This window comes from Myotis brandtii, unplaced genomic scaffold (assembly GCF_000412655.1).
Source record: "Myotis brandtii unplaced genomic scaffold, ASM41265v1 scaffold1102, whole genome shotgun sequence".
Lineage (NCBI taxonomy): Eukaryota > Metazoa > Chordata > Mammalia > Chiroptera > Vespertilionidae > Myotis > Myotis brandtii.
The window spans coordinates 925,262-945,830 of record NW_005353757.1 but is presented as its reverse complement, the minus strand read 5'-3'; the positions used below and the strand labels follow the sequence as shown (position 1 = coordinate 945,830).

Below are 20,569 nucleotides of genomic sequence, written 5' to 3'. Positions count from 1 at the left end.
ATATATATATACAAAAATATCCATAGCAAAATTATTCAGAATAGTCAAAAACTAAAAGTAACCCAAATATCCATCAATAGAGAATGGATATTTATATAGCAATAAAATAGTATATTTTACGAATATACAGTATATTCGTTCATTTAACAGATTACTACATACCAATAAAAAGAATGAATTGCTACTAAATGCAACATGAATGAATCTCATTGACACAATCCTGGGCAAGAGAACTCAAACACATAAGACTTCATACTGCATATGATTCCACTTACATGAAATTCAAGATCAGGCAAAACAAACAAATAAAAAATTCCCAGATTCTTTCTAAAGCCTCCAAATTTCTGAGAGATCATAGTATTCCTCTTAAGAAAATTCCACTTATGTAATAAAAATGTTTGTAATAATCCACTCATAACTTATGATGTTTCCATGACAATTTTAAAAGTTAAGACTGTTAGGTCATATTTATCTCTCATTTTGCAGTGTAAACCTTTTTTAATTTGTTCTATACTGACATCAAGTGGCGATAACATGTAATGCAGTTTACCGAACTGCTTGTCTATGCTCTCTGAAAACTAAAGGGATTTTAAGAGGTAATGTGGATGTTTTCACAAATCTGAATAGGCTATGAGACAGGAATGCCTAAAGATCCAACTCCAGTCACCTCAAAAGTAATTCTCTCAGTAAGCAATTCATTTCTTTGAGGTTTTTGCCACTCATTAGCTGAATGATCTTGGGCAAGCTGGTATGCCTTTCTGCACAGCCTTACTATTTATATCCATAAAACATGGCTAATATTAAAACCTATATCAAACAAGGAGTGCAAAATATTCAAGAAGATGTAAATATAAAATAACTAAAACAATGTCAGTAAAAGCTCAGTAAGTATTGGCTACCAATTCAGATTTCCCTATTAAAATATAAATATCAAAGGAAGGCTAACACACTACCCTGAACTTCCTAACACACTACCCACCACTTCCCACCACCCTGGCCCCAAGATTACTCATCTAGTTCTACACCTTGTTCTGACTTCATTTCAGAAGGCTAATGGCCACTTTCTGGCCTAACACTCTATTTGATAAATCCTTCAACCCATGCCCCAAGAGAAGCCTCATCTCTGACTTTGAAAGTGGGTTCTGCTGCCATCTATAATCTCAGAGAATACCTACAGGTATGTTCCATGTAAAATACGAAGTTATCAGTAATTAATATGGACATTCAATGTCTTCTACAGAGCTTCATTTAGGTCTCTTACAGGCAGGCTGTAGACACTATCCTCTAACGATGCTTTCCAGGTTTTCAGAGATGTTTCCAACAAATGAAGCTAGATGCACTTCACCTACATTTCTAACCTTTGTCCCCTTATTTTTCTCTCAACTGGTTCCAATCATTCCAGCCCTATTGTCCAAACTTATTGCCAGTTTTGGTGCTATTCTGAGTACAATAAAGTTAAACCAATCCCAAATGGGGAAAATAGCTATAACCAAAAAGGAACTTGAGAAACATGATTAGTTTTAACTTTTAAGTTTTGGCTCTACAAAAATATGGGGAGAGATTGGTCCAACCAAGGGGGGAAAGGGGTTCTGCCCACCATGTAGCCCCACATAAAGCTTTGAGCAACACAGTGCAAGCAGCAAATTTTAGTGCATAAGGTTATTGAACTGTTTTCAACTGCTTGATGCAATGTTCACGCATCTATTAGAAAGATATTAGTTTATCAGACAACTGAAGCTTGAAGAGAGTAATGTTATGAGTATTTGCTCCAGCTGCGTATCTGAATTCACTCTTGCTTTGATTCTCAGGTCTGACACAAAGTGGCCCAAGAAGAGCAACAGGGAAGCACAAGTCTCATGTGTACCCACAGAACAGTGCTCACCAGAGACCATAAATATTTAAAATACAGTGTTTACAATACCATTAACCTAACTGGAGGTGACATCAAACCCATGAATTTACATTTGGGGCACTGGTAAACATCTTCAAAATTTTAAATGTTTATGACTCAAAATAACTTAGATTCAGGGCGTTAGGAGGCTAGTGAATTAAGAAGGAATGTACTTACATCACTTGAAGAGACTGTTCCTGTTTCAACAGCACCACCGCTACCACGCAGTTTCTATTACAAAATAAATAACTTATTACTTAGTTTTGTTTTTAATTTTATCCTAATTTATCAGTGTATGAAAGGGAGCTAAGCAAATTTTATAATTTTTTTCCTAATCCTACTTAATGGAGTATCAACTAATAAAAAGAATGGGGATGATATGAAATATTCTAAATATCATAATACTCATCCATATAATATCTTAGTCAATATATTATAAAATATGGAACAATAGTAAGCTGAATACTAAGCTCCAACTAAATTTCATGAATGAAGCTGGCACAAATTTCCAAGTCTCAGGATTTACTTACTAAATTGTTTATCCAATAAGATAACTGTCTTAAGCTGAGCTATCCACCCTATATTCTGTGCCAAGTTTTTGAAATAGGTACCTAATGATGGGAAGATACCACACAGAACTTAAAATTCAGTTATCACAACAATGCTAACAAGTTACAATGAAAATCAAAATCTTACATGTTATATAGAAATGACCAAAGAAATTTTAAGGTAGAAAGTTAAAGGCTGAATATGCAAAAGAAAAGTGATAATAAATTTCAGAATGGAAATTTTATTTTGTTTTGTGCAATAACTATTATCTACTAAGTGTCATACCCCCATAACCAAGTATAATACTCCTAAATGTTGCTATAAATCAAAGAATAAAATATCCAAATTTTCAACTAATCTGGACTTTTGGAAATTTATTTCTATTAGAATCATAAAATGTGGTCCCTTTTTGAGAGAGAAAACCCATTGAAGAAAAAGAGACCTTCCAGATATAGTGTTATCAAATGACATTTAAGCAAGGTAGAAAATAAAATCCCAAATAATCCTATGTTTCTTTCTTTTAACAAGAAGTCTATAATTTAAATCTGATAGAACACTATGGAAGAGGTGGCTGCCCACAGTAACAGAGAGAGTGCCATCCAGGGCCTAGCAGAAGCAGTGACCAGACTCTGTGAAGCAAAGCCAGATTGGGCCTGGGAACCCTGAAGAGTCATTCTGTAAGCAGAAGGACTTGCAAAGCAGAAATGCTATCCCGTAAACAAAGCCAAAGATTCAGTGATAAAAAGTACTCTAGAAAGATACTGGAAAGGTCTTTAAGAGCATTTATCTAATACCACTTCTAATGAAAACAGTTCTAGACATTGAAATATTTGCTCCCACTAGTGATAACAGACATATTTCCCATATACCCGGGCTGGGTGGCTCAGTTAGTTGGAGAATCATCCCAATATGCCAACCTTGCAGGTTTGATCCCCAGTCAAGGCACATGCATGAGTCCACCTAGTCAACCAATGAGTCAAATCAATGTGTCTGTCTGTCTGTCTGTCTCTCTCTCTCTCTCGGCACATTCACGAGTCCACCTAGTCAACCAATGAGTCAAATCAATGTCCCTCTGTCTCTCTCTCTCTTTCTCTCTCTCTCTCCCTCTCCCTCTCTCTTTCTCAAATCAATATGCATTCCCCATGAACACAGACAATAGTTTGTTTGGTGAAGACCAAAGGAGAGGGAGACAGGGGTGGGTGGATGTGGGCAAAGGGTGGGGGAGTAGGGGACACCTGCAATTGTGTCAACATTGAAATTTTTTTATTAAAAAAAAAGAAAAAGAATTAAAACTGGGGAAAAAAAACATTTAAAGAAGGAAATATTTCCCCCCCAGTTGCTCAGCAAGATTACAACCATAGTTAATCATTCCAAAAATGACTAATCATCTGAGACACAATATAAATGTTATTCCTATGAAGAAAAGTCTAAGATGAAACAACCCAAAATGTGTAGTGGCAAACTACACATTTTTTCCTGCCAATTCTCATTTTATGAATCCAGCTACAATAGAACCCCATTACCACTATACCATAAAGCTAACACTAAAGCAGAATGAAGTTTGCTCAAAGAAAAAGTAAATTCAAATACACACAAAAAAATGGGGATGTACCTATTTAACTAAGTATTCTGATCTCAAATGAAATACATCAAAAAAACTGTAAAATATTTTCATGTTCTAAATATATTGGTTTTTTAAATGCCTCACAAACTCACTAAAATCTATATTTGTGGCTCTTGTAAAAATACTTTTAAAACTAAGCCAAAAAGTGTTAATATTTATGCTACTGACAAAAAAAAATTAAAGACACTCCAAAATAGCCCTATCCAAATATAAAGCGATTTGGCTCCCCCCAAAAGGCAGGCAATAAGTAAAAAAATCAATCTAAGCCAAATATCCTGGTGTCTCCCTTATGCTTCAACTTAAAATCTATTAAAATAACAGTTGCTGAAATCTAAATGTCAACTTTCCAAAAATGTATTTCAAATAGACATTTATTTGAACTCTAACACTTACAACACAATAGCAACCAATATTGCTTCTCCTGTATTACTTCTCCTGGCCCATTCCTTCATGTAAACCAGCCCAACACCCAAATCTCATTCTCTTCTACCTTTTCTTCCCCAGAATACTCCTCCCCTCCTCCTTCATTTCACTCCTTTTCTGATGACCATTCCCACCAAGTCTCCCCCTTGCCACCTAATACTGGAAGCATAAAAGAAACACTCCACTAAGCCATCATAAGTATCTTGTCTTTTGCCCTGTTCTAGGGAACTATGAAGACAAAAACAGAAAACTTGTCGTTTTCCCAGCCATTAAGCCAGCAAGCTATTTCCTCCATGGGAAGTAGAGCTAGAGAGGTCTGAAAGCAACAAGACTGCCAATAAGCAGGCTTCATATTTAACCTTAGACCTAAATGCCCAATCCCACAAGGATACAGTGAAATCCTGAGGAGTCACTGTGAGGCTATCTCACAGCTGGGCCAGCAGCTCCATGCTTACCCAGGAGTGCCTAGAAACCTGAATTGGACTCTTGGCCAGGACTAGAATGAGAGGATTAACTAATGATGTATAAAGTGCTGTTTACAGTTTGAAACTCCCTGGTGGCACCCAAAGCCAATGTGTTTATTGGTGTAACTACTTAGACAGTCAGCCTGATTAAGTGACTAAAAGGGCATGAAAGATCCCCTAGAAATATCTGGAGAGCTCTCCCAAAGCCAAGATTTCTCCCACAGTTGGTGGTCCAGAGGCCTAAGACAGATGTGCGTGCCGCCCCTGAAAGTCTCTCAGCCCCAAAGTTTGCCTGCACTCTCTCCGTGATGCAGCTTCTTTTCCTGTCACATACGCCTTACAGGAGTATGCTCTTTGGAGTTGTGTGGATCCTCTCAATCCTCCGACCTGTGTGATCTTGGCAGCCACCTAGAAAGAAGGTACTTCCATCTAGAACGGAAAATCCCAAGTGGCAGAAAGGACAGAAAGGGTGGAGCTGAAGCCAGTCAAAGAAAGAAAAAGTGAAGCCGAGTACCATACCTAAGAGTAGGCATTATTTTAATATATGACTCTTTTTGTCATTTCCCATAATTACCATAAATAGCTTGAGAGAGAATAGATGTTACATTCCTTGCAAAGATACTAAAAGAAATGTCTTTTACCTGTGAACTCAGCTGCGTTTTTATCCAATTGAAATAGTAATTTAAGTCACTGCCTTCCATCAATTCTTTTCCCCAAGCTGCTAACTTGGCAATAATTCTTGCTGCCTAAAAAAACAAGAAATACAGTTGAATACTATATTGATTCTAAAAATCACATCATATACCTTAAAAACCAGAACTTGTAACCATTTTGCTGTATTTTTTTAACACTCAACTCCTCCAAAAATAGTTTATACTTCATTTTTTAAAATGTATTTTTAAATATAGTTAAAATGTATTTTCAAATATTTCCAATAATGTGAACCAAAATTAGTTAAATTAAAAATTTCATGACATTCTCTATATTATTCTGAGTTTCAAAAGTAAGACTGGGATTCATTATAAGACGAGCAAAAATCCAAAGAACACAGAAATCCTTCTAGCAGCAGACTTTCACCAAATCACCTGCCAGTCCTGAGCAATCTAGAACAAATTGCCAGCCAGTACCTTAAAAGCCGCTTGTGAGTTCTCACACTTAAAATCTTTATCTTGGTATAAAACTTATCCTAGTATTAAACAGCCATTTCTCTTGATATACAAAAATATACCCTGTTTTCCTCACTCAAAGATTTCTCAATTTTCTTCAAACTATAAAACCAATCATGATTTTTTTTTATTAAATAGGTATTATAAGTATATGTGTGTCAAATCATTATGTTGTACACTTAAATATCTTATAATTTTATTTGTCAATTATACCTGAATAACTACACAATAAGTCTGAATATATATATGTATATGTACAAACAAAATAGGCAGTGTAAAATACTACTTCTCCACACACAAATCCAATTTTATATTTTTTTAGAACTTTCTGAAAGCAAGTCATTGTTTCAAAACTCCAATTATTCAGCGATAATTGATCCTAGTAGGAAACAGAAGGCTAAGGTTAGCTAACTCCCAAATAATTCCTATGCTGATGGATTGATATTTGTTCTTATACTTGGATACAGCTGAGCCAGGTGATGGAGGCACGCTTTTAAGGTCAGCAGGTCAAATAAATATTCAAGTGTCATGACATATCTGGAATTCTACACCATGGAGGGCTAACAGGAGTACCTCAACTAATTCACTAAGTTGACATACTGACATTTTCATGTGCCTATCTAAGTAAATTTACAGATACATTACCTATTTTAAACTGACTTAACTTCCACAAAATAGATAAGTGGCTTGAAAAGGTTCCTGTAAGGAAACCAGGAGTTGAAAATATAATCAGCAATGTAAGCACAATCAAAATGGCAAAGACAAAGGGACAAGAGACCTGAGGATGCCTGGCTGGCGTGGCTCAGTGGTTGAGCATCGACCTATGAACCCGGCGGTCACAGTTCGATTCCCGGTCAGGGCACATGCCCAAGTTTTGGGCTCGATCCCCAGTAGGAGGAGTGCAGGAGGCAGCCAATCAATGATTCTCTCTCATCATTGATGTTTCAATCTCTCTCCCTCTCTGAAATTAATAAAAAATGTATTAAAAAAGAGAGAGAAAGACCTAAGGGTTCTACTCCTGGCATAAAGCTCCTTCATCTGCATGTGATAAACCAATAACAATCTGACCCTCAAAACTGTAAAGATTACCCAAAAGTAATTAAAATCATAAAGAAATTGAAACATGGATTTGGCTACACAATTAATAATGATGAACTTTACCCTAACTTTAGATTTGGTCTTTAAAATATTTGTCAATTTTATTATAAAACCATCAATATTAGGAAGATTTTTAAACCAGTATCCAGATAGTGAAAACGAGCCTCTACAATTTGAAAAAATAAAATACATTATTTTTTAAAATTATTATTTAAAATGTAGTTTATTTCATGAGTCCCCCTTTTTTATTTCTCTTGTCATTGTTAAAATATATACAATATATGAGTACATTTGTACATAAATGAATATGGATATATAAGAAGAGAGAGAGAATTCATATGCTCAATATTGTTTCACTGACAGTGTTTTTGACTTGGAAAGCTTAAAGGCATCTAATAAGATGAGCAACCTCAGGAGCTCTCCCACCCCATGGCTCACTCCACGCTGAGAATAGAAAGGCTTGGTCAAAGACTTATTCTCTCAACCCTCCTCTCATACATCTCCACATGCTCCTTAAATAATTCTTCAATGTTAAGTTTAAAACAGCATTGTATTCAAAAATGTTACAAAGCAATTAAGTAATTGCTTAATTAAAATAAAAATTAAAGCTTTACACAGTGGCAGTATCGTAGCCAATGAGGTTTATCGAGGTGCGATTATTGCTAATTGAAAAAATAAAAAATAAATTAATTAAAATTAAACACAATAGCTGCTTCAAAGCAAAATTTAGTTTCTAAAGTAAAATTCAGTTAAACCTGTCACAGATGTCCAGAGGCATTTGCACATCAATTACAAGGCTATTATTCTGACTCATCATTACACTCTACAAAACGTTAACTGTATCAAAGCAAACCTATCTTTTACTTTCCCCTTATCCCCACATTATTAAACACCAATAAGAAAACACTGCTTTGCAAAGTCACCACACCAATTACTCCTCTGGGAACTGGGAGGTTATCAAGTCATAAATGGCCCAGGTGTGTTTCTTCCCTAAACCAGACATTTGATCAATTCAAATTTACCATATGAACAGTAAAGAGATCCTGGCGATTCAACATTGGCAGAAAGTAGGACCAGGCAGTGTTCTTGCCTCGTTTAGCATAGTCAAAAAAAATGCTAACACGCTGATGATTTTCCTAGAAAAGAAAAGGAATGATGTCACTAATCAGAATGTATTTTCCTAAAGAATGTGGCAACCATGCACTACTACTCAACATTTTATTTTATGTCCCATCAATTCGTTTGTTTTCTTTTTCCAGTGTGTATGAGATTTGCCTCCCTGAGGTTATTATTATGGGGCGGGGGAATATTGCTGGGGGCAGGGGTATTTTAAAAATAAAATTACCTATTATTATGATTAGTTTAATTCAAGTGAGTCAAGACAGCAGACCCCAGCCCTGCAAAGTGTAGCATTCTAAATTACTTTCTTCTCAGCCTGCGCTGCTGACCGACTTCCCCTCTACCCTGCTGCCACACAAACAAAATAGGAAGAGGGCAGAAAGATCACAAGTTAGCTGTAGATGAAAGGATCGGCGGGAAGAATCTCATGCTATGTACAAGCAGGCAAGGGAAATGGAGTATTAGAGAAATCTCAAATGTGCAAAGTTACTCTTAGAATATCATGATAGAAAAATCAGGGTACATAAAGAGAGCCAAAAAACAGTATTTCACACTAGCAAGTGGATTTAGGAATTGAGAAACAATTATTTCTTAGTTCAAATCATGCAAACTCTACCTCTCCCCTAAATTTTCTCTGCATATTATTGGCTAAAATACACTTTCTGGTTCACTCAGTGTGGTTTCTAAGTAGCAATATTTGGTAAAAGCACAAACAACCACACAATCATTTTAATTTTCAGATCAGTATTTAATTCTTTTTAAACACCCTGATTTCAATTTTGGTCTGTACTAACAGTTACCCCATTTGAGGGACAGACTACCATTCCTTAAATAATAAACACTATAATCTAGAGTAACAATGAAAATGGTTATGCTGATGACTTTATGAAAGGACTCAAAATTCAGGTCATCATTAACTCCATTGGTAGATAATTTCCAAAGTTAAAATTTTAATTGTGCGTGTAAATGAACAAAGTACCTTACATACATAAAGAGCAGAAAATATTTTATACATTTTAAATAACTTTAAAACCCATCTTCCTCTACCAGTCTTTTGTGGTCTCAATTCCTGCTTAAAAATGTATTGCCAGCCTGGCCAGCGTAGCTCAGTGGTTGAGTGTTGACCTATGAACCAGGAAGACACGGGTCAGGGCACATGCCTGGGTTGCAGGCTTGATCCCCAGTAGGGGGCGTGCAATGGTTCTCTCTCATCATTGATGTTTCTATCCTTCACTCCTTCTCCCTTCCTCACTCTGAAATCAATAAAAACATTTAAAAAAAAAAAACCACCACAATGTATTTCCAGCCATCACTGTCCCAGGAGCCCTAGTTACAAACCTTTAAGAAAATATGGATAAAACCCTTCTTCTCAAAGTACATATTTTTGTATTTTTTAAAAAAAGAGAGAATATAAGAAAATACACATGTACCTACCTATGTTTGCAAAAAAGAAAAGCAGGAAAAATAAACCAGAAATCTAGGATATTGGTTACCCACAAGAGATAGGTGGGAATGGGGTACAAGGGATGGGATAGGGGTTGGTGATATTTCTGAGTATACTTTTCTGCATATAGTTTTTAACTTCTGGAAGCATATTAATGTTTTACATAATCAAAAATAGTAAAATAAAATAAACAAAGATGAGAAAAAAACTAGAGCAGAATACAAACAAATGAATCCAAATGTATTTAAAGAAAAATAATTTAACCACTCTGAACAAAAATTGAGCACAATACTCTGACCTACATACCTGCAGTTTAAAGATAAAATACTGCAAACAAACACTGAACTCTAGGAAAAGATTTTGTTTTTCACAGCTATATAAGTAAAAAAAATTACTTTCTTTATATTATTGGGTAGAATAAATCTCACAGCCTCCTCATTCTAGGTATAGTCCCACATAATAATCTGGATAGCCGAGGCAGACCACAACATTCCCCATTTTTCTTTACTTTACTTTTTAAAGGAAAAAGTGCTCAGAGGACCAAGGTCATTCTCAGACAGGCCTGCTTCACCCAAGGTTGGATATCAATTCTCACATTATAAAATCACTTCATTCCCAATAGATGACATGATGGCCCATAGGTAGACAGCACCATTCTTCCTAACCTTTGTATTCTCAATCTGTTAGTACAGTGCTTGGCACATAGTAGGCCATCAAAATATGTTTTTCCTTATAAACTGACAGAACAGCCCCTAAGCAGCCAGACGGACACTCTTCTTCAAGTTTCCTAAGACATGAAGACAGGCATTGGATTTTACAGCCAAACAGCCTGTTTCAAAAAGAACTACTCTATACGCCAATAATCTAAACCTAGATTATACTCTGGTGTGAAATACAAAATTGTGAATAAAGGAGGCTCTTCTGTGTTCAGGGACAGTAGGCAGTAAGTAAAAACTTTATCCAACTAGAAAAGTCTCAGACGATTAGCAAAACGTCTTCAAAAGGACCATGCTTTTGAGGGCAAGAACCTTGCCTACATTCAGCACTGAAGACTCAGGGCCTCACACTGGCCTGGAACATAGGGGCATAGAAACCTGCTGAATGACTGGAAGAGAAGGACCCATATCATCTGTAATTACTCAGACATCCAAAAAGCCTCAAGTGACTCACCAAACATTACTGGTGCTCACAAAGAACTCAGAGGTGTTGCGGGAGGAAAAATGCCTATGGATTACTTCCTGTACTGAAAAACAACAAAAATAGCCTGTATTTTTCATCTTTCCCATCTTTATCACTCTTAGCAAATTACAACTCACATAACGAAGAAAAATATATTATTACATTCTAAAAGAGAACCAGTGTTGTAAGTGAAAGCTTACAAAAATGTTGTCACTGTGCAGTACACAAAAAGATGAAGTCACCAAATGTATTAAGTAAAGACTATACCTACCTGCAACATATCATCGACCATAGTTAATATGTACTGAACTGTCTGTTCTTTGGAGATATGAGTCATCAGGTTTATAAATGTTTTAGCACACTAGAAAAAATGAAATCAATGTTAATTATTGTCTTCAACTACAAACACAACATATTAATGAAATTTCAGTATAACATGGGGTGGGCAAAAGAATGTTTACAGTTGTTTGTATGGTAAATAATAAAATAATAATACAAGAATAAACTCTGTGTTTCACATATTCACAGCTGTAAACCTACTTTTGCCAACCCCCTGTATTTTGCTTGTCTAAATTAGGGTACAAAAGCTACTCACTAACAGAATTCAATTAAAAAAGCTGTATACCTTTTATAAATATTATGATGAGTTATAGGAAACCCATACTATGAGTTGCATCAGATTTTTACTCATTTCTAGTGACAAATTTCAAAACGTTTACCATTTTTAAATAGACAGGCCTAGCCACTATCAACTCTTGATTACCCAAGACAACATAAAGATTAAGTTATGTAGACAATTAAATATTATTTTGGTGTTTACTAGGAAGCAGAACAACAAAGGTGCTGGGAATTGGAATCAGAAGGCTTTGACCTGTCTCCATTCTTCAATTTATCAACTGTGTAACAATCTCTCTGGAATTCAACAAAAACTGGTACCAACAGCCCTGGCCAATTTGGCTCAGTGGATAGAGCATCAGCTTTCGAACTGAAGGGTCCAGGGCACCGCACCTCGGTTGCAGGCTTCAGCCCTGGTTGGGGTGCGTGTGGGAGGCAACCAATCGATGTGTCTTTCTCACATTGATGTTTCTCTCTCTCTCTCTCTCTCTCTCTCTCTCTCTCTCTTCCCCTCTCTTCCACTCTCTCTAAAAGTCAATGGAAAAATATCCTCAGGTGAGGATTAACCAAAAAATAAATAAATAAATAAAACTGGTACCAACAATACATTCCTTCCCAAACTTCCCAGAAATTTGCATAACAAATTGTTGTGAGAATCAGACTGAGTTGTATATGCACTCCTTCAGCCAATCAAGGTCCCATATCAGAAAATCTGATGGACTGTGGAACTGTTTATTTTTTCTACAAAAAAAGTCCAGTAACTTTAAAAGTATCATATACTTTGAAACAGTAATTTCCCTTCTAGAAATCTATTCTAAGAAGATTTTCAGAAATGCAGAAAATGATAAAAGAATAAACATATTCAATATAACACTTGTTCCAAAATTAACAAAGAAAACTGGAAGTTACTCAAAAACTTTTCCAATAGCCCTAACCGGTTTGGCTCAGCGGATAGAGCGTCGGCCTGCGGACTCAAGGGTCCCAGGTTCGATTCCGGTCAAGGGCATGTACCTGGGGTTGCGGGCACATCCCCAGTAGGGGGCGTGCAAGAGGCAGCTGAATCGATGTTTCTAACTCTGTATCCCTCTCCCTTCCTCTCTGTAAAAAATCAATAAAATATATTTTTTTAAAAAAACAACTTTTCCAATAAAAAAGGATCTGTAGTTAAAATATGATGTGTACCTTCAATGGAATATCACATACTCATTAAAAAACATTTCTAGAATTTTTAACGACATGGGGAAGTTTTCACGATATAATGTTTACATCAATCACCTGACTGCCTTCACTTTGAAGCATTTCTTGCTTCTCCTCGGGACTTCTTTTCATTTCAAACCTTTGAATGAATTCACAATCTTCAGCAGAAATCATCTGTCCCCTGGAAAGTAAGAACAAGTTGTTTTGTTCAGTAAGAGTTGAATAGCCACTATGAGGAATTTCAGCCTTTCTCCTTTCTCCTTAGTAGTAAACATGAGGGTTGACACATGGGCCCTGCCATCAAAGAGACCTAAGTTCAAAGCCCAGCTCCACCACTTACCGATCACAATCACGTGCCCTCTCTGGGAGTGAGTTAATTTACCTGCAAAATGGCAACAATAACCACATGGCTTTTAAGGGGTTGAACTGTAGAAGAAATTACACAATTCACATGGGGTGGTTAGTACAATGCCTGGCCCATAGTAATAACTTAATAACATGCCACCTCTTCGCACTAACCAAAGCCTTACCTTTAGTCCCCTCCCAAGCCAAACAATTTACTTGGCCTTCTAATTCATCAAGACTAAAGATACTTTATATACACCTCTACGATAATTTTCTCCAGCATACTCTTTTCCTCCAGACTCAGGAAAATGTGGTCCTCCTCCTCTGGGAAAAAAATAACTTTTCCATCCTGACCCCTGTCCTCCAGCAATCACCCTACACTATCCTGTGTCCTCCTACTTTCAGGAGTCCCTTCTTCAATGGACCTTTATTCTTCAAGGTGTGCAGGAGGCAGCCGATTAATGATTCTCTCTCATCATTGATGTTTCTATCTCTCTCTTCCTCTCCCTTCCTCTCTGAAATCAATACAAACATATTTTTTAAAAATTTTGTGAAAGAGTATGTTACTTACCAAGTATGTTACTCTCATTTCCAAACACTCATCTCCACCACTTTCCAACAAGTACTCTGCTCATTCATGATTGAATCAGCCAATATTAATTGGCAGCCTACTATGTGCCTAATACCTTTAATAACAGGCAACATAGTAATAAATTAGACATCCCTCTTTGTGCTTGCATTCCAGTGGGGAAAATATACAAAGACAAAAATAAATACTTTTTTTTAAAAAAAATACACACACACACACACACACACACACACTATGAAAAAAACTAAGGCCGGTAAGAAGCTAGAAAATAACATATTTTAGTTGCATTTCAGAGAAGGCCTTTCTGAAGTCACCGGCACAGACAACTGAATGAAATGACTTAATGAGCCAAGTAATCTTGGGAGGAACTTCAGAGAGACAGAAGTGCCAGTCCAAAGAGCTTGGAGCAGCAATTAGCTTGCTGTGTGAAAAAGAGCAAGAACGGCAGGGTAAGCTAGAGGGTTTGAGCAGTGTGACCCGATCTCATTAATATTTTTGAAATGACTCTCATCTCACACCTTTGTAAAGAACTGCTGCTTTGGGAGAACAGTTGAAGCAGAGCCACCCACTCGGTGAACTTTAACAAGAGAGCACATGAGACGTGATGACAGCCTGCACTAGGGTGGCAACAGTGGAACGAGAGAAAAATGGTCAGATCCGGGACGTGTTTTGGATGTACGACTAAATGAATTTGTTAATGTATGGGATGTGGGTTGTTAGGAAAACAGAAGAGTCAAGATGACTCCTAGGTTTTTGACCTACGAAACAGGTGAATGCAGATGCCGCAAACTGGCCCGCAGCAGCCTTCAGGGAGCCACACCAAACTACCAACAGCCCCCAGCACTGCAAGTTCTTCCAAGTCTCAGCTTCCTGCCTGGGTTTCCTCCACAGCAGGCCCCAGCTCCTCTGCTTAGACAACTCCTACAAGTATCTTGATGTGTTCTGTAAAGACGTCACCACTGCTCCCAGGCCATTATGTGCTCCCTCTTTTCTTGTGTGAGAAAACTTTATATCTCTCCACTTTAATGCTTACCACATTTATTATTTAATTTTTTAGTTAAGAGTTTGTGTCTTTATTAAACTTTAACATGAAGAGGAAGGACAATATTTTATGATTCTCATATTCTCAGGATATAGTTTTACTGGATTCCAGTTTGACTGGAATATAGCCACACCTATTCCTTTATCAGTCAAACCTCAGTTCTCAAACATCTCCCATCTCGAACAATTCAGTTCTCAACCAAGTTGTTCATGGAAAAATGTCTCGGTTGTTGAACAAAACTTCGGTTCTCAACCCACCAACCCTCAGGTGACAAAGAAGAGAATGCATGAATATGAGTCAGTTTACTGCTACACCTCATGTTGCTAAAATCTCAGGAAATTGTCCTGTGAATATTTTCATGGTTTTTTGCTTTTGTTGCTGTTTATTATTATTAAATATAGTAAATCACCATGGGTCCTAAGAAGTTTAAGTTATAGCAGCGAAGTGAAAAGGAAAGTTGTGAGAATGATAGAGCTTTAAAAAGAAGTAATTGTTCCCTAACCAGTTTGGCTCAGTGGATAGAGTGTCGGCCTGTGGACTGAAGGGCCCCAGGTTCGATTCCGGTCAAGGGCATGTACCTTGGTTGCGGGCACATCCCCAGTGCAGGGTGTGCAGGAGGCAGCTGATCCATGTTTCTAGCTCTCTATCCTTCTCCCATCCTCTCTGTAAAAAATCAATAAAGTATAAAAAAAAAAAGAAGAAGTAATTGCAAAGTATGATAGAAGTGTCCATGTGTCTGATCTGGTTACTAAGTATGGCAAGGTGAAATCTATGATTAGCACAATTTTAAAACATAAAGAGGCCATCAAGAGTGCTGATTTTGCTAAGGGTGTGAAAGTGCTCACGAAACAACAATCACAGGCAATTTAAGAGGTATAAAAATTGTTGTTGATTTGGATAAATGAAAAGCAGTTAGCCAGTGATAGCATTTCGAAGGCAATGATATGTGAAAAGGCAAAGATGCTGCATACAGACCTCCTGAAAGACACCCCTGAAACGAGTGTTGAAAGTGATTGGTTTAAGGCCAATAAATGTAAGAAAAGAGGTGGCATTCATAGTGTAGTGAGGCATGGGGAGGCTGCCAGTTCTAACAAAGTAGCTGCTGCTAATTTCGTGACAGAATTTCAAGAATATGTAGAGGCCGAGGGATCTGTTCCCCAACAGGTGTTCAACTGTGATGAGACAGGCCTCTTCCGGAAGAAAACACCAAAGAAGACCTACATCACACAGGAGGAGAAGTCATTGCCAGGACATAAGCCAGTGAAGGACCGGCTGATGTTACTGTTGGGGATGCAAGTGGGGACTTCAAAAGGAAGCCTCTACTCGTTTACCATTCTGAACACCCGTGAGTTTTCAAGAAAAATGATGTCATGAAGAATAAGTTGAATGTGATGTGGAGGGCTAATAGCACAGCCTGGGTAAACAGGCAATTTTTTAGTGAGTGGATTCATGAAGTGTTTGCCCAAGTGTGAAGAAATACCGCTGGGAAAAACAATTGCCATTCCAGGCACTTCTCGTAACGGACAACGCTGGTGCCCATTTCCGAGGCTTGGAGGCCACGTTGGTGAAAGAGGACAGCTTCATCACTGTTCTAGTGGAGCAAGGGGACAAAAGAGAGAAAGAGCCCAGAGGAACAGCTACCTGGCGTCTTTACGAAAGGGGACTCCCCTCCCAAACAATAACATCCCTCGGTCCCTCCTCTCCACATTCAGTCATCAACAGCTCTCAGCATTAAAGGTAAGTTCCAGTGTGTATGTAAATTTTCATTTTTTTACTGTACATTTCATTTCCTTTTTGTTAAATTTTCATTTATATTTCATGTCCTTTTTGTTTTCAAAGTGTTTATTTATAGATTAAACAGTACATTAGACATGTACTGTATATAAGAAAGGTTAAAACAGGGAATCATTGGGATCTGGAGTAGATTCATTCAATTTACATTATTTCTAATGGGAAAAAATGATTCCATTTTCAAATAAATGGCTTCTCAAATAGCCTTCCAGAATGAATTAAGTTTGAGAACCGAGGTTCCACTGTCTGTACTGTCTAGGTGAATGATAAAGAAAAGGTTGAATCAAATATAAATACATTTTTTAAACACTGTATCTTCATAATAACATGTTAATTGTGAGGGATGAAGCATTATCATATTATTATGGCCTCCTGACTTTGGGGAACTCTTCCACAGGTTTTATTTTATCGGAATATAATATGATATAAGATTCACTGATAATTCATACGTTGTGTCCAGCCCCTATCAATCTGTAAGCTTTCACACCCACTGGTGTCCCCACAACCAACAGCTTGACAGCAGGCACACAGTTAACATTTGGTGAACATTTGTGCGCAGACATACAGAGCAGAGGAGTTTTAGGAAAGAAATTCATGAGATGGACAACTGAATAACGGACAGAAAATAGGAAAAAGGGAGAATCCAACTTATAAAGTATGGAGGCCTTGGAACAAGAGGAACAGAAGGGAAAGCAATTTAAAATCTCCATGTAACTAAAAATGTTCCAAATTCCAACGCTACACAACTTCTGCCAGTCAGCCAGTGCTTTATGATCAATAGCAATATTATTCTATTTAGGTTATAAACAGAATCAGGCTTTATAAACATGAAACTCCTTGCGCTCTAGTCTAAATGTACTCTGAAATAAAATTAGGACACAGAGCTCACAATCCTAATTTTACAGGGGATTTAAACAATTACACAGATATAGGTGAATAAAGGAAACATCAGAAAGTCCCTCCTCCTGCTGCCCTGGAGTCCGTAGGCCTACAATAACCCATTCCCTTCCGGGAAGCCAGAAGTCAGCCTAGATTCTTCTTCAAACTCACACATCAAATTAATCACAAAGACTTTCTCAAATCTATCCAATTCTATGCATACCAACAACCCGAATACTGCCACAGCGTCTCCCTAGCTCTGGGCTTATTATCCCCAAATCTATCCTCTACGTTGCCAGTAGAACAATCCAACCAAAGGTAAATCTGATCATCTAATTCCCACTTTACACACTTCAGTTGTTTCTAATAACTACAACAGTAATTTTATTTTTTAATATATTTTTGTTGTTTATAGTATTGTTTATAGTATTACAGATATCTCCCGTTTCCCCCTCCCCTTTACTCCCTTCCTCCCAACCCCTACCCACCCTCGCAGATCTTCACTGCCCTAATTGCCGTGTCCATGGGCTATGCATATAAGTATGTAAGTTCTTTGCTTTTTCTCCTCTCGCCCTCTAACCCCACACTGAGGTAAGTCAGTCTGTTCCATGACCCCATGCTTCGGGTCTTATTTTGTTGGTCAATTCATTTTGTTCATTAGATTCCACAAATAAGTCTATTAAGTGTGGTCTCAAAAGATGACTCTGAGACATACACTCCTACCTCCATTCAACCATCACTTTCATCTGCATCTGTTTTACATGCTGAGCTTCCTTACTGAACTTCACATCAACCATGGATTTCACAGCTTAAGAATCAGCTTGAAAAGCACTGACAGAATCAAGTCCAAACTCCTTCTGATAGCACACAGGACCCTCCCGATTGGCTCCTGCTGCCTCTCCAGCCTCAGCTCACCCCATTGCCTGTTGCCAAAACATGAATTATTCCCCACCCAGAATGCTATTTTTAATTCCCTACCTTTGAAAATCCCCTTCAGGAAAACTTCCTAGAGGAAGGATTAGCTGTTCTTTTTCTGTACACTCATCATTTTCTGTGTACCTTTCTCTTCCCTGTGCACCTTTCTATTATTGCAATTAACATACTGAATTAAAATAATGTTTAAATATCTGACTTCCCTAGTAAATTATGAGTTTAGCTCCAAAGCCCAGAAAAAAATGCCTCAAACTTGGCAGTCAGTGAATAAACATTTGATAAGTGATGAGATTAACAGAACTAAACGGATCATTTTTGTACACTGTATATCCTTTCAATAAAGCAAACTGCTAAATATACTAGTAAATCTAAAGATCCTCACATTATTTTTCAAAATGTATATGCAAATCTAAATTGAATTTCCTAATAACTCACTGTTATAAATATATCAAAATAAATAGATATGAAGTAAAGTCAATATGATAAAATATGGTCAAGAATAAATGAACACTTACGTTACAGATAAATACAGAACAACGCCATGATAAATCTTAATATACACAAGAAGGGGAGAAACTGAAATTTACTGAAATTTATTCAACATACTAACGCTTGTATTCTACTGTGCTAGTACTTTAAATACATTATTTCAGAAAAATAAAAACTTGTGGTATATGTATCCCCATTTCACATTCACTTTAATGGACCTCAGAGAAGAGAATTTGCCTAAGACCACCAAACTAGTACACAGAACCAGAAGGCCAACCCAGGTGTTGAGCTCAAACATCTACGCTTTTTACTAGCTGAATGCGCTATTCTGCAACACCATCTGTCCCCACACTGATCACCAAGGCACCCTGAGCCCGAAGCAGGCTCTACACGTTATCCTCTTCCTCCCTCCATAGTCCATTAATGCTCATCCCATGGTTTCTCGCTCACTGAAAAAGCACAACTTTCCAGAGGTCAAAAGTGCCCTGAGCCGCTCTGCTCCTCACTAGAGCCGCAAGCTCTAAGAAGGAAGTGTTTTCTTCCACATTTATTAGTATTTTTCCAATATTTCTCTCACAGAAGCATGACCATGAAAAAGTCTGATGCAAAAGCACATGATTACCCATGATTCACAGCAAGTCCGTACTTACTGAAGATAGGACTGCCAGTTCACTTTGTTCGCTCGAACTTCTGCAGCCTTGGCAGCGATAATGTTGGTTGGAACAGCAGCATCCACGGCACCACGGATATCCATTTTGGTCATCTAAATTTTATGATCTTGGAAGTTTTCCAACAGATCTTCAATTCTGATGTAAGGTAAAACCAGAATACCAGGTGTTATTATTTTTTTAACAACTATTACAATTATTAATAATGATATCATCATTATCACCTTAACCTCTCTAGGCATTCAACACATATATTACATATCATTGTTAATATTATTATACTTCAAATCTTGTCCACCAATTATAAAAGCGTTCTCTATAGGTTTGTACTTTTCCAGGAAAGGTTTTTCTTAATTATTGGCACAATGTTGCGGTCAGATTTGTAACGTAACCATTCAAGAAATTGACATCAGAAATCATGCTTAAATAGAATAGGCATACAAAATAGGAAAGTATTTTAATTGTATACAATTGGGATCAACTTTCCTCCTCTGACAAAAAAAAAAGAACCTGCAAAGTACAGCTAGGATCAATTATTTTATTTACATTTACTAAGCATCATTTTTTTGCAATGACATATGAAAACCCTGTAAGTGCTTTCTTAAATTCTCATTCGAATTAAAATAACCAACGTGGGAATGCAATTTCTTAGACGACAGCGCTTGATTTTTTTCAACCCAAGTTCCTGGTATTTTCAAAATCAACTTTATGAGACATTTTTGGAACAAATACCAATTACATCTTAGATACAGCCAACAACGGGAGTCTAGTCTGACGACAAGAACCTACAATCATGAGCCTTTTAAGTAATTCTCACACCCAGACGAACAGATAAAGGTTTAAGCCTGATTTTATCACGACACAAAACACTGAGGTTCCTTTTCATAAAAACGTAAATCACGCTTACATACAGAGAAGCTACAAGGACCCCGATGCCCTCAGTCAGCCTGGAACTTAATCTCTACATCTGAGAGCTGCTGCCTAAACAAGCAAGAGCGGGTGGCCTGGCCGGGCCCAGGCACAAACTGGCTCCTTCCGGCCCAACCTGCGGCCCGGGACCAGGC

General features: G+C 37.3%; 1 protein-coding gene across 3 annotated transcripts in view; it reads right to left on the bottom strand.

Annotated features, from left to right (window-relative positions):
- The window catches only part of ATP6V1H (ATPase, H+ transporting, lysosomal 50/57kDa, V1 subunit H), a 73,307-nt gene extending 53,663 nt beyond the window's left edge, over positions 1–19,644 (bottom strand). For 2 of the 3 annotated variants that reach the window (XM_005857312.2, XM_014543930.1), the window contains exons 1-6: positions 19,488–19,644; positions 12,848–12,950; positions 11,229–11,318; positions 8,238–8,351; positions 5,593–5,697; positions 2,069–2,122 (exon numbers count right to left, since the gene is read on the bottom strand). In XM_005857312.2, the coding sequence (XP_005857374.1) occupies positions 2,069–2,122; positions 5,593–5,697; positions 8,238–8,351; positions 11,229–11,318; positions 12,848–12,950; positions 19,488–19,600 (579 nt within the window). In that variant the 5' untranslated portion in view covers positions 19,601–19,644. The remainder of the gene's footprint in view (positions 1–2,068; positions 2,123–5,592; positions 5,698–8,237; positions 8,352–11,228; positions 11,319–12,847; positions 12,951–19,487) is intronic. The other variant, XM_005857313.2, reaches the window with a different exon arrangement.
- Between the last annotated feature and the right edge of the window lie 925 nt (positions 19,645–20,569).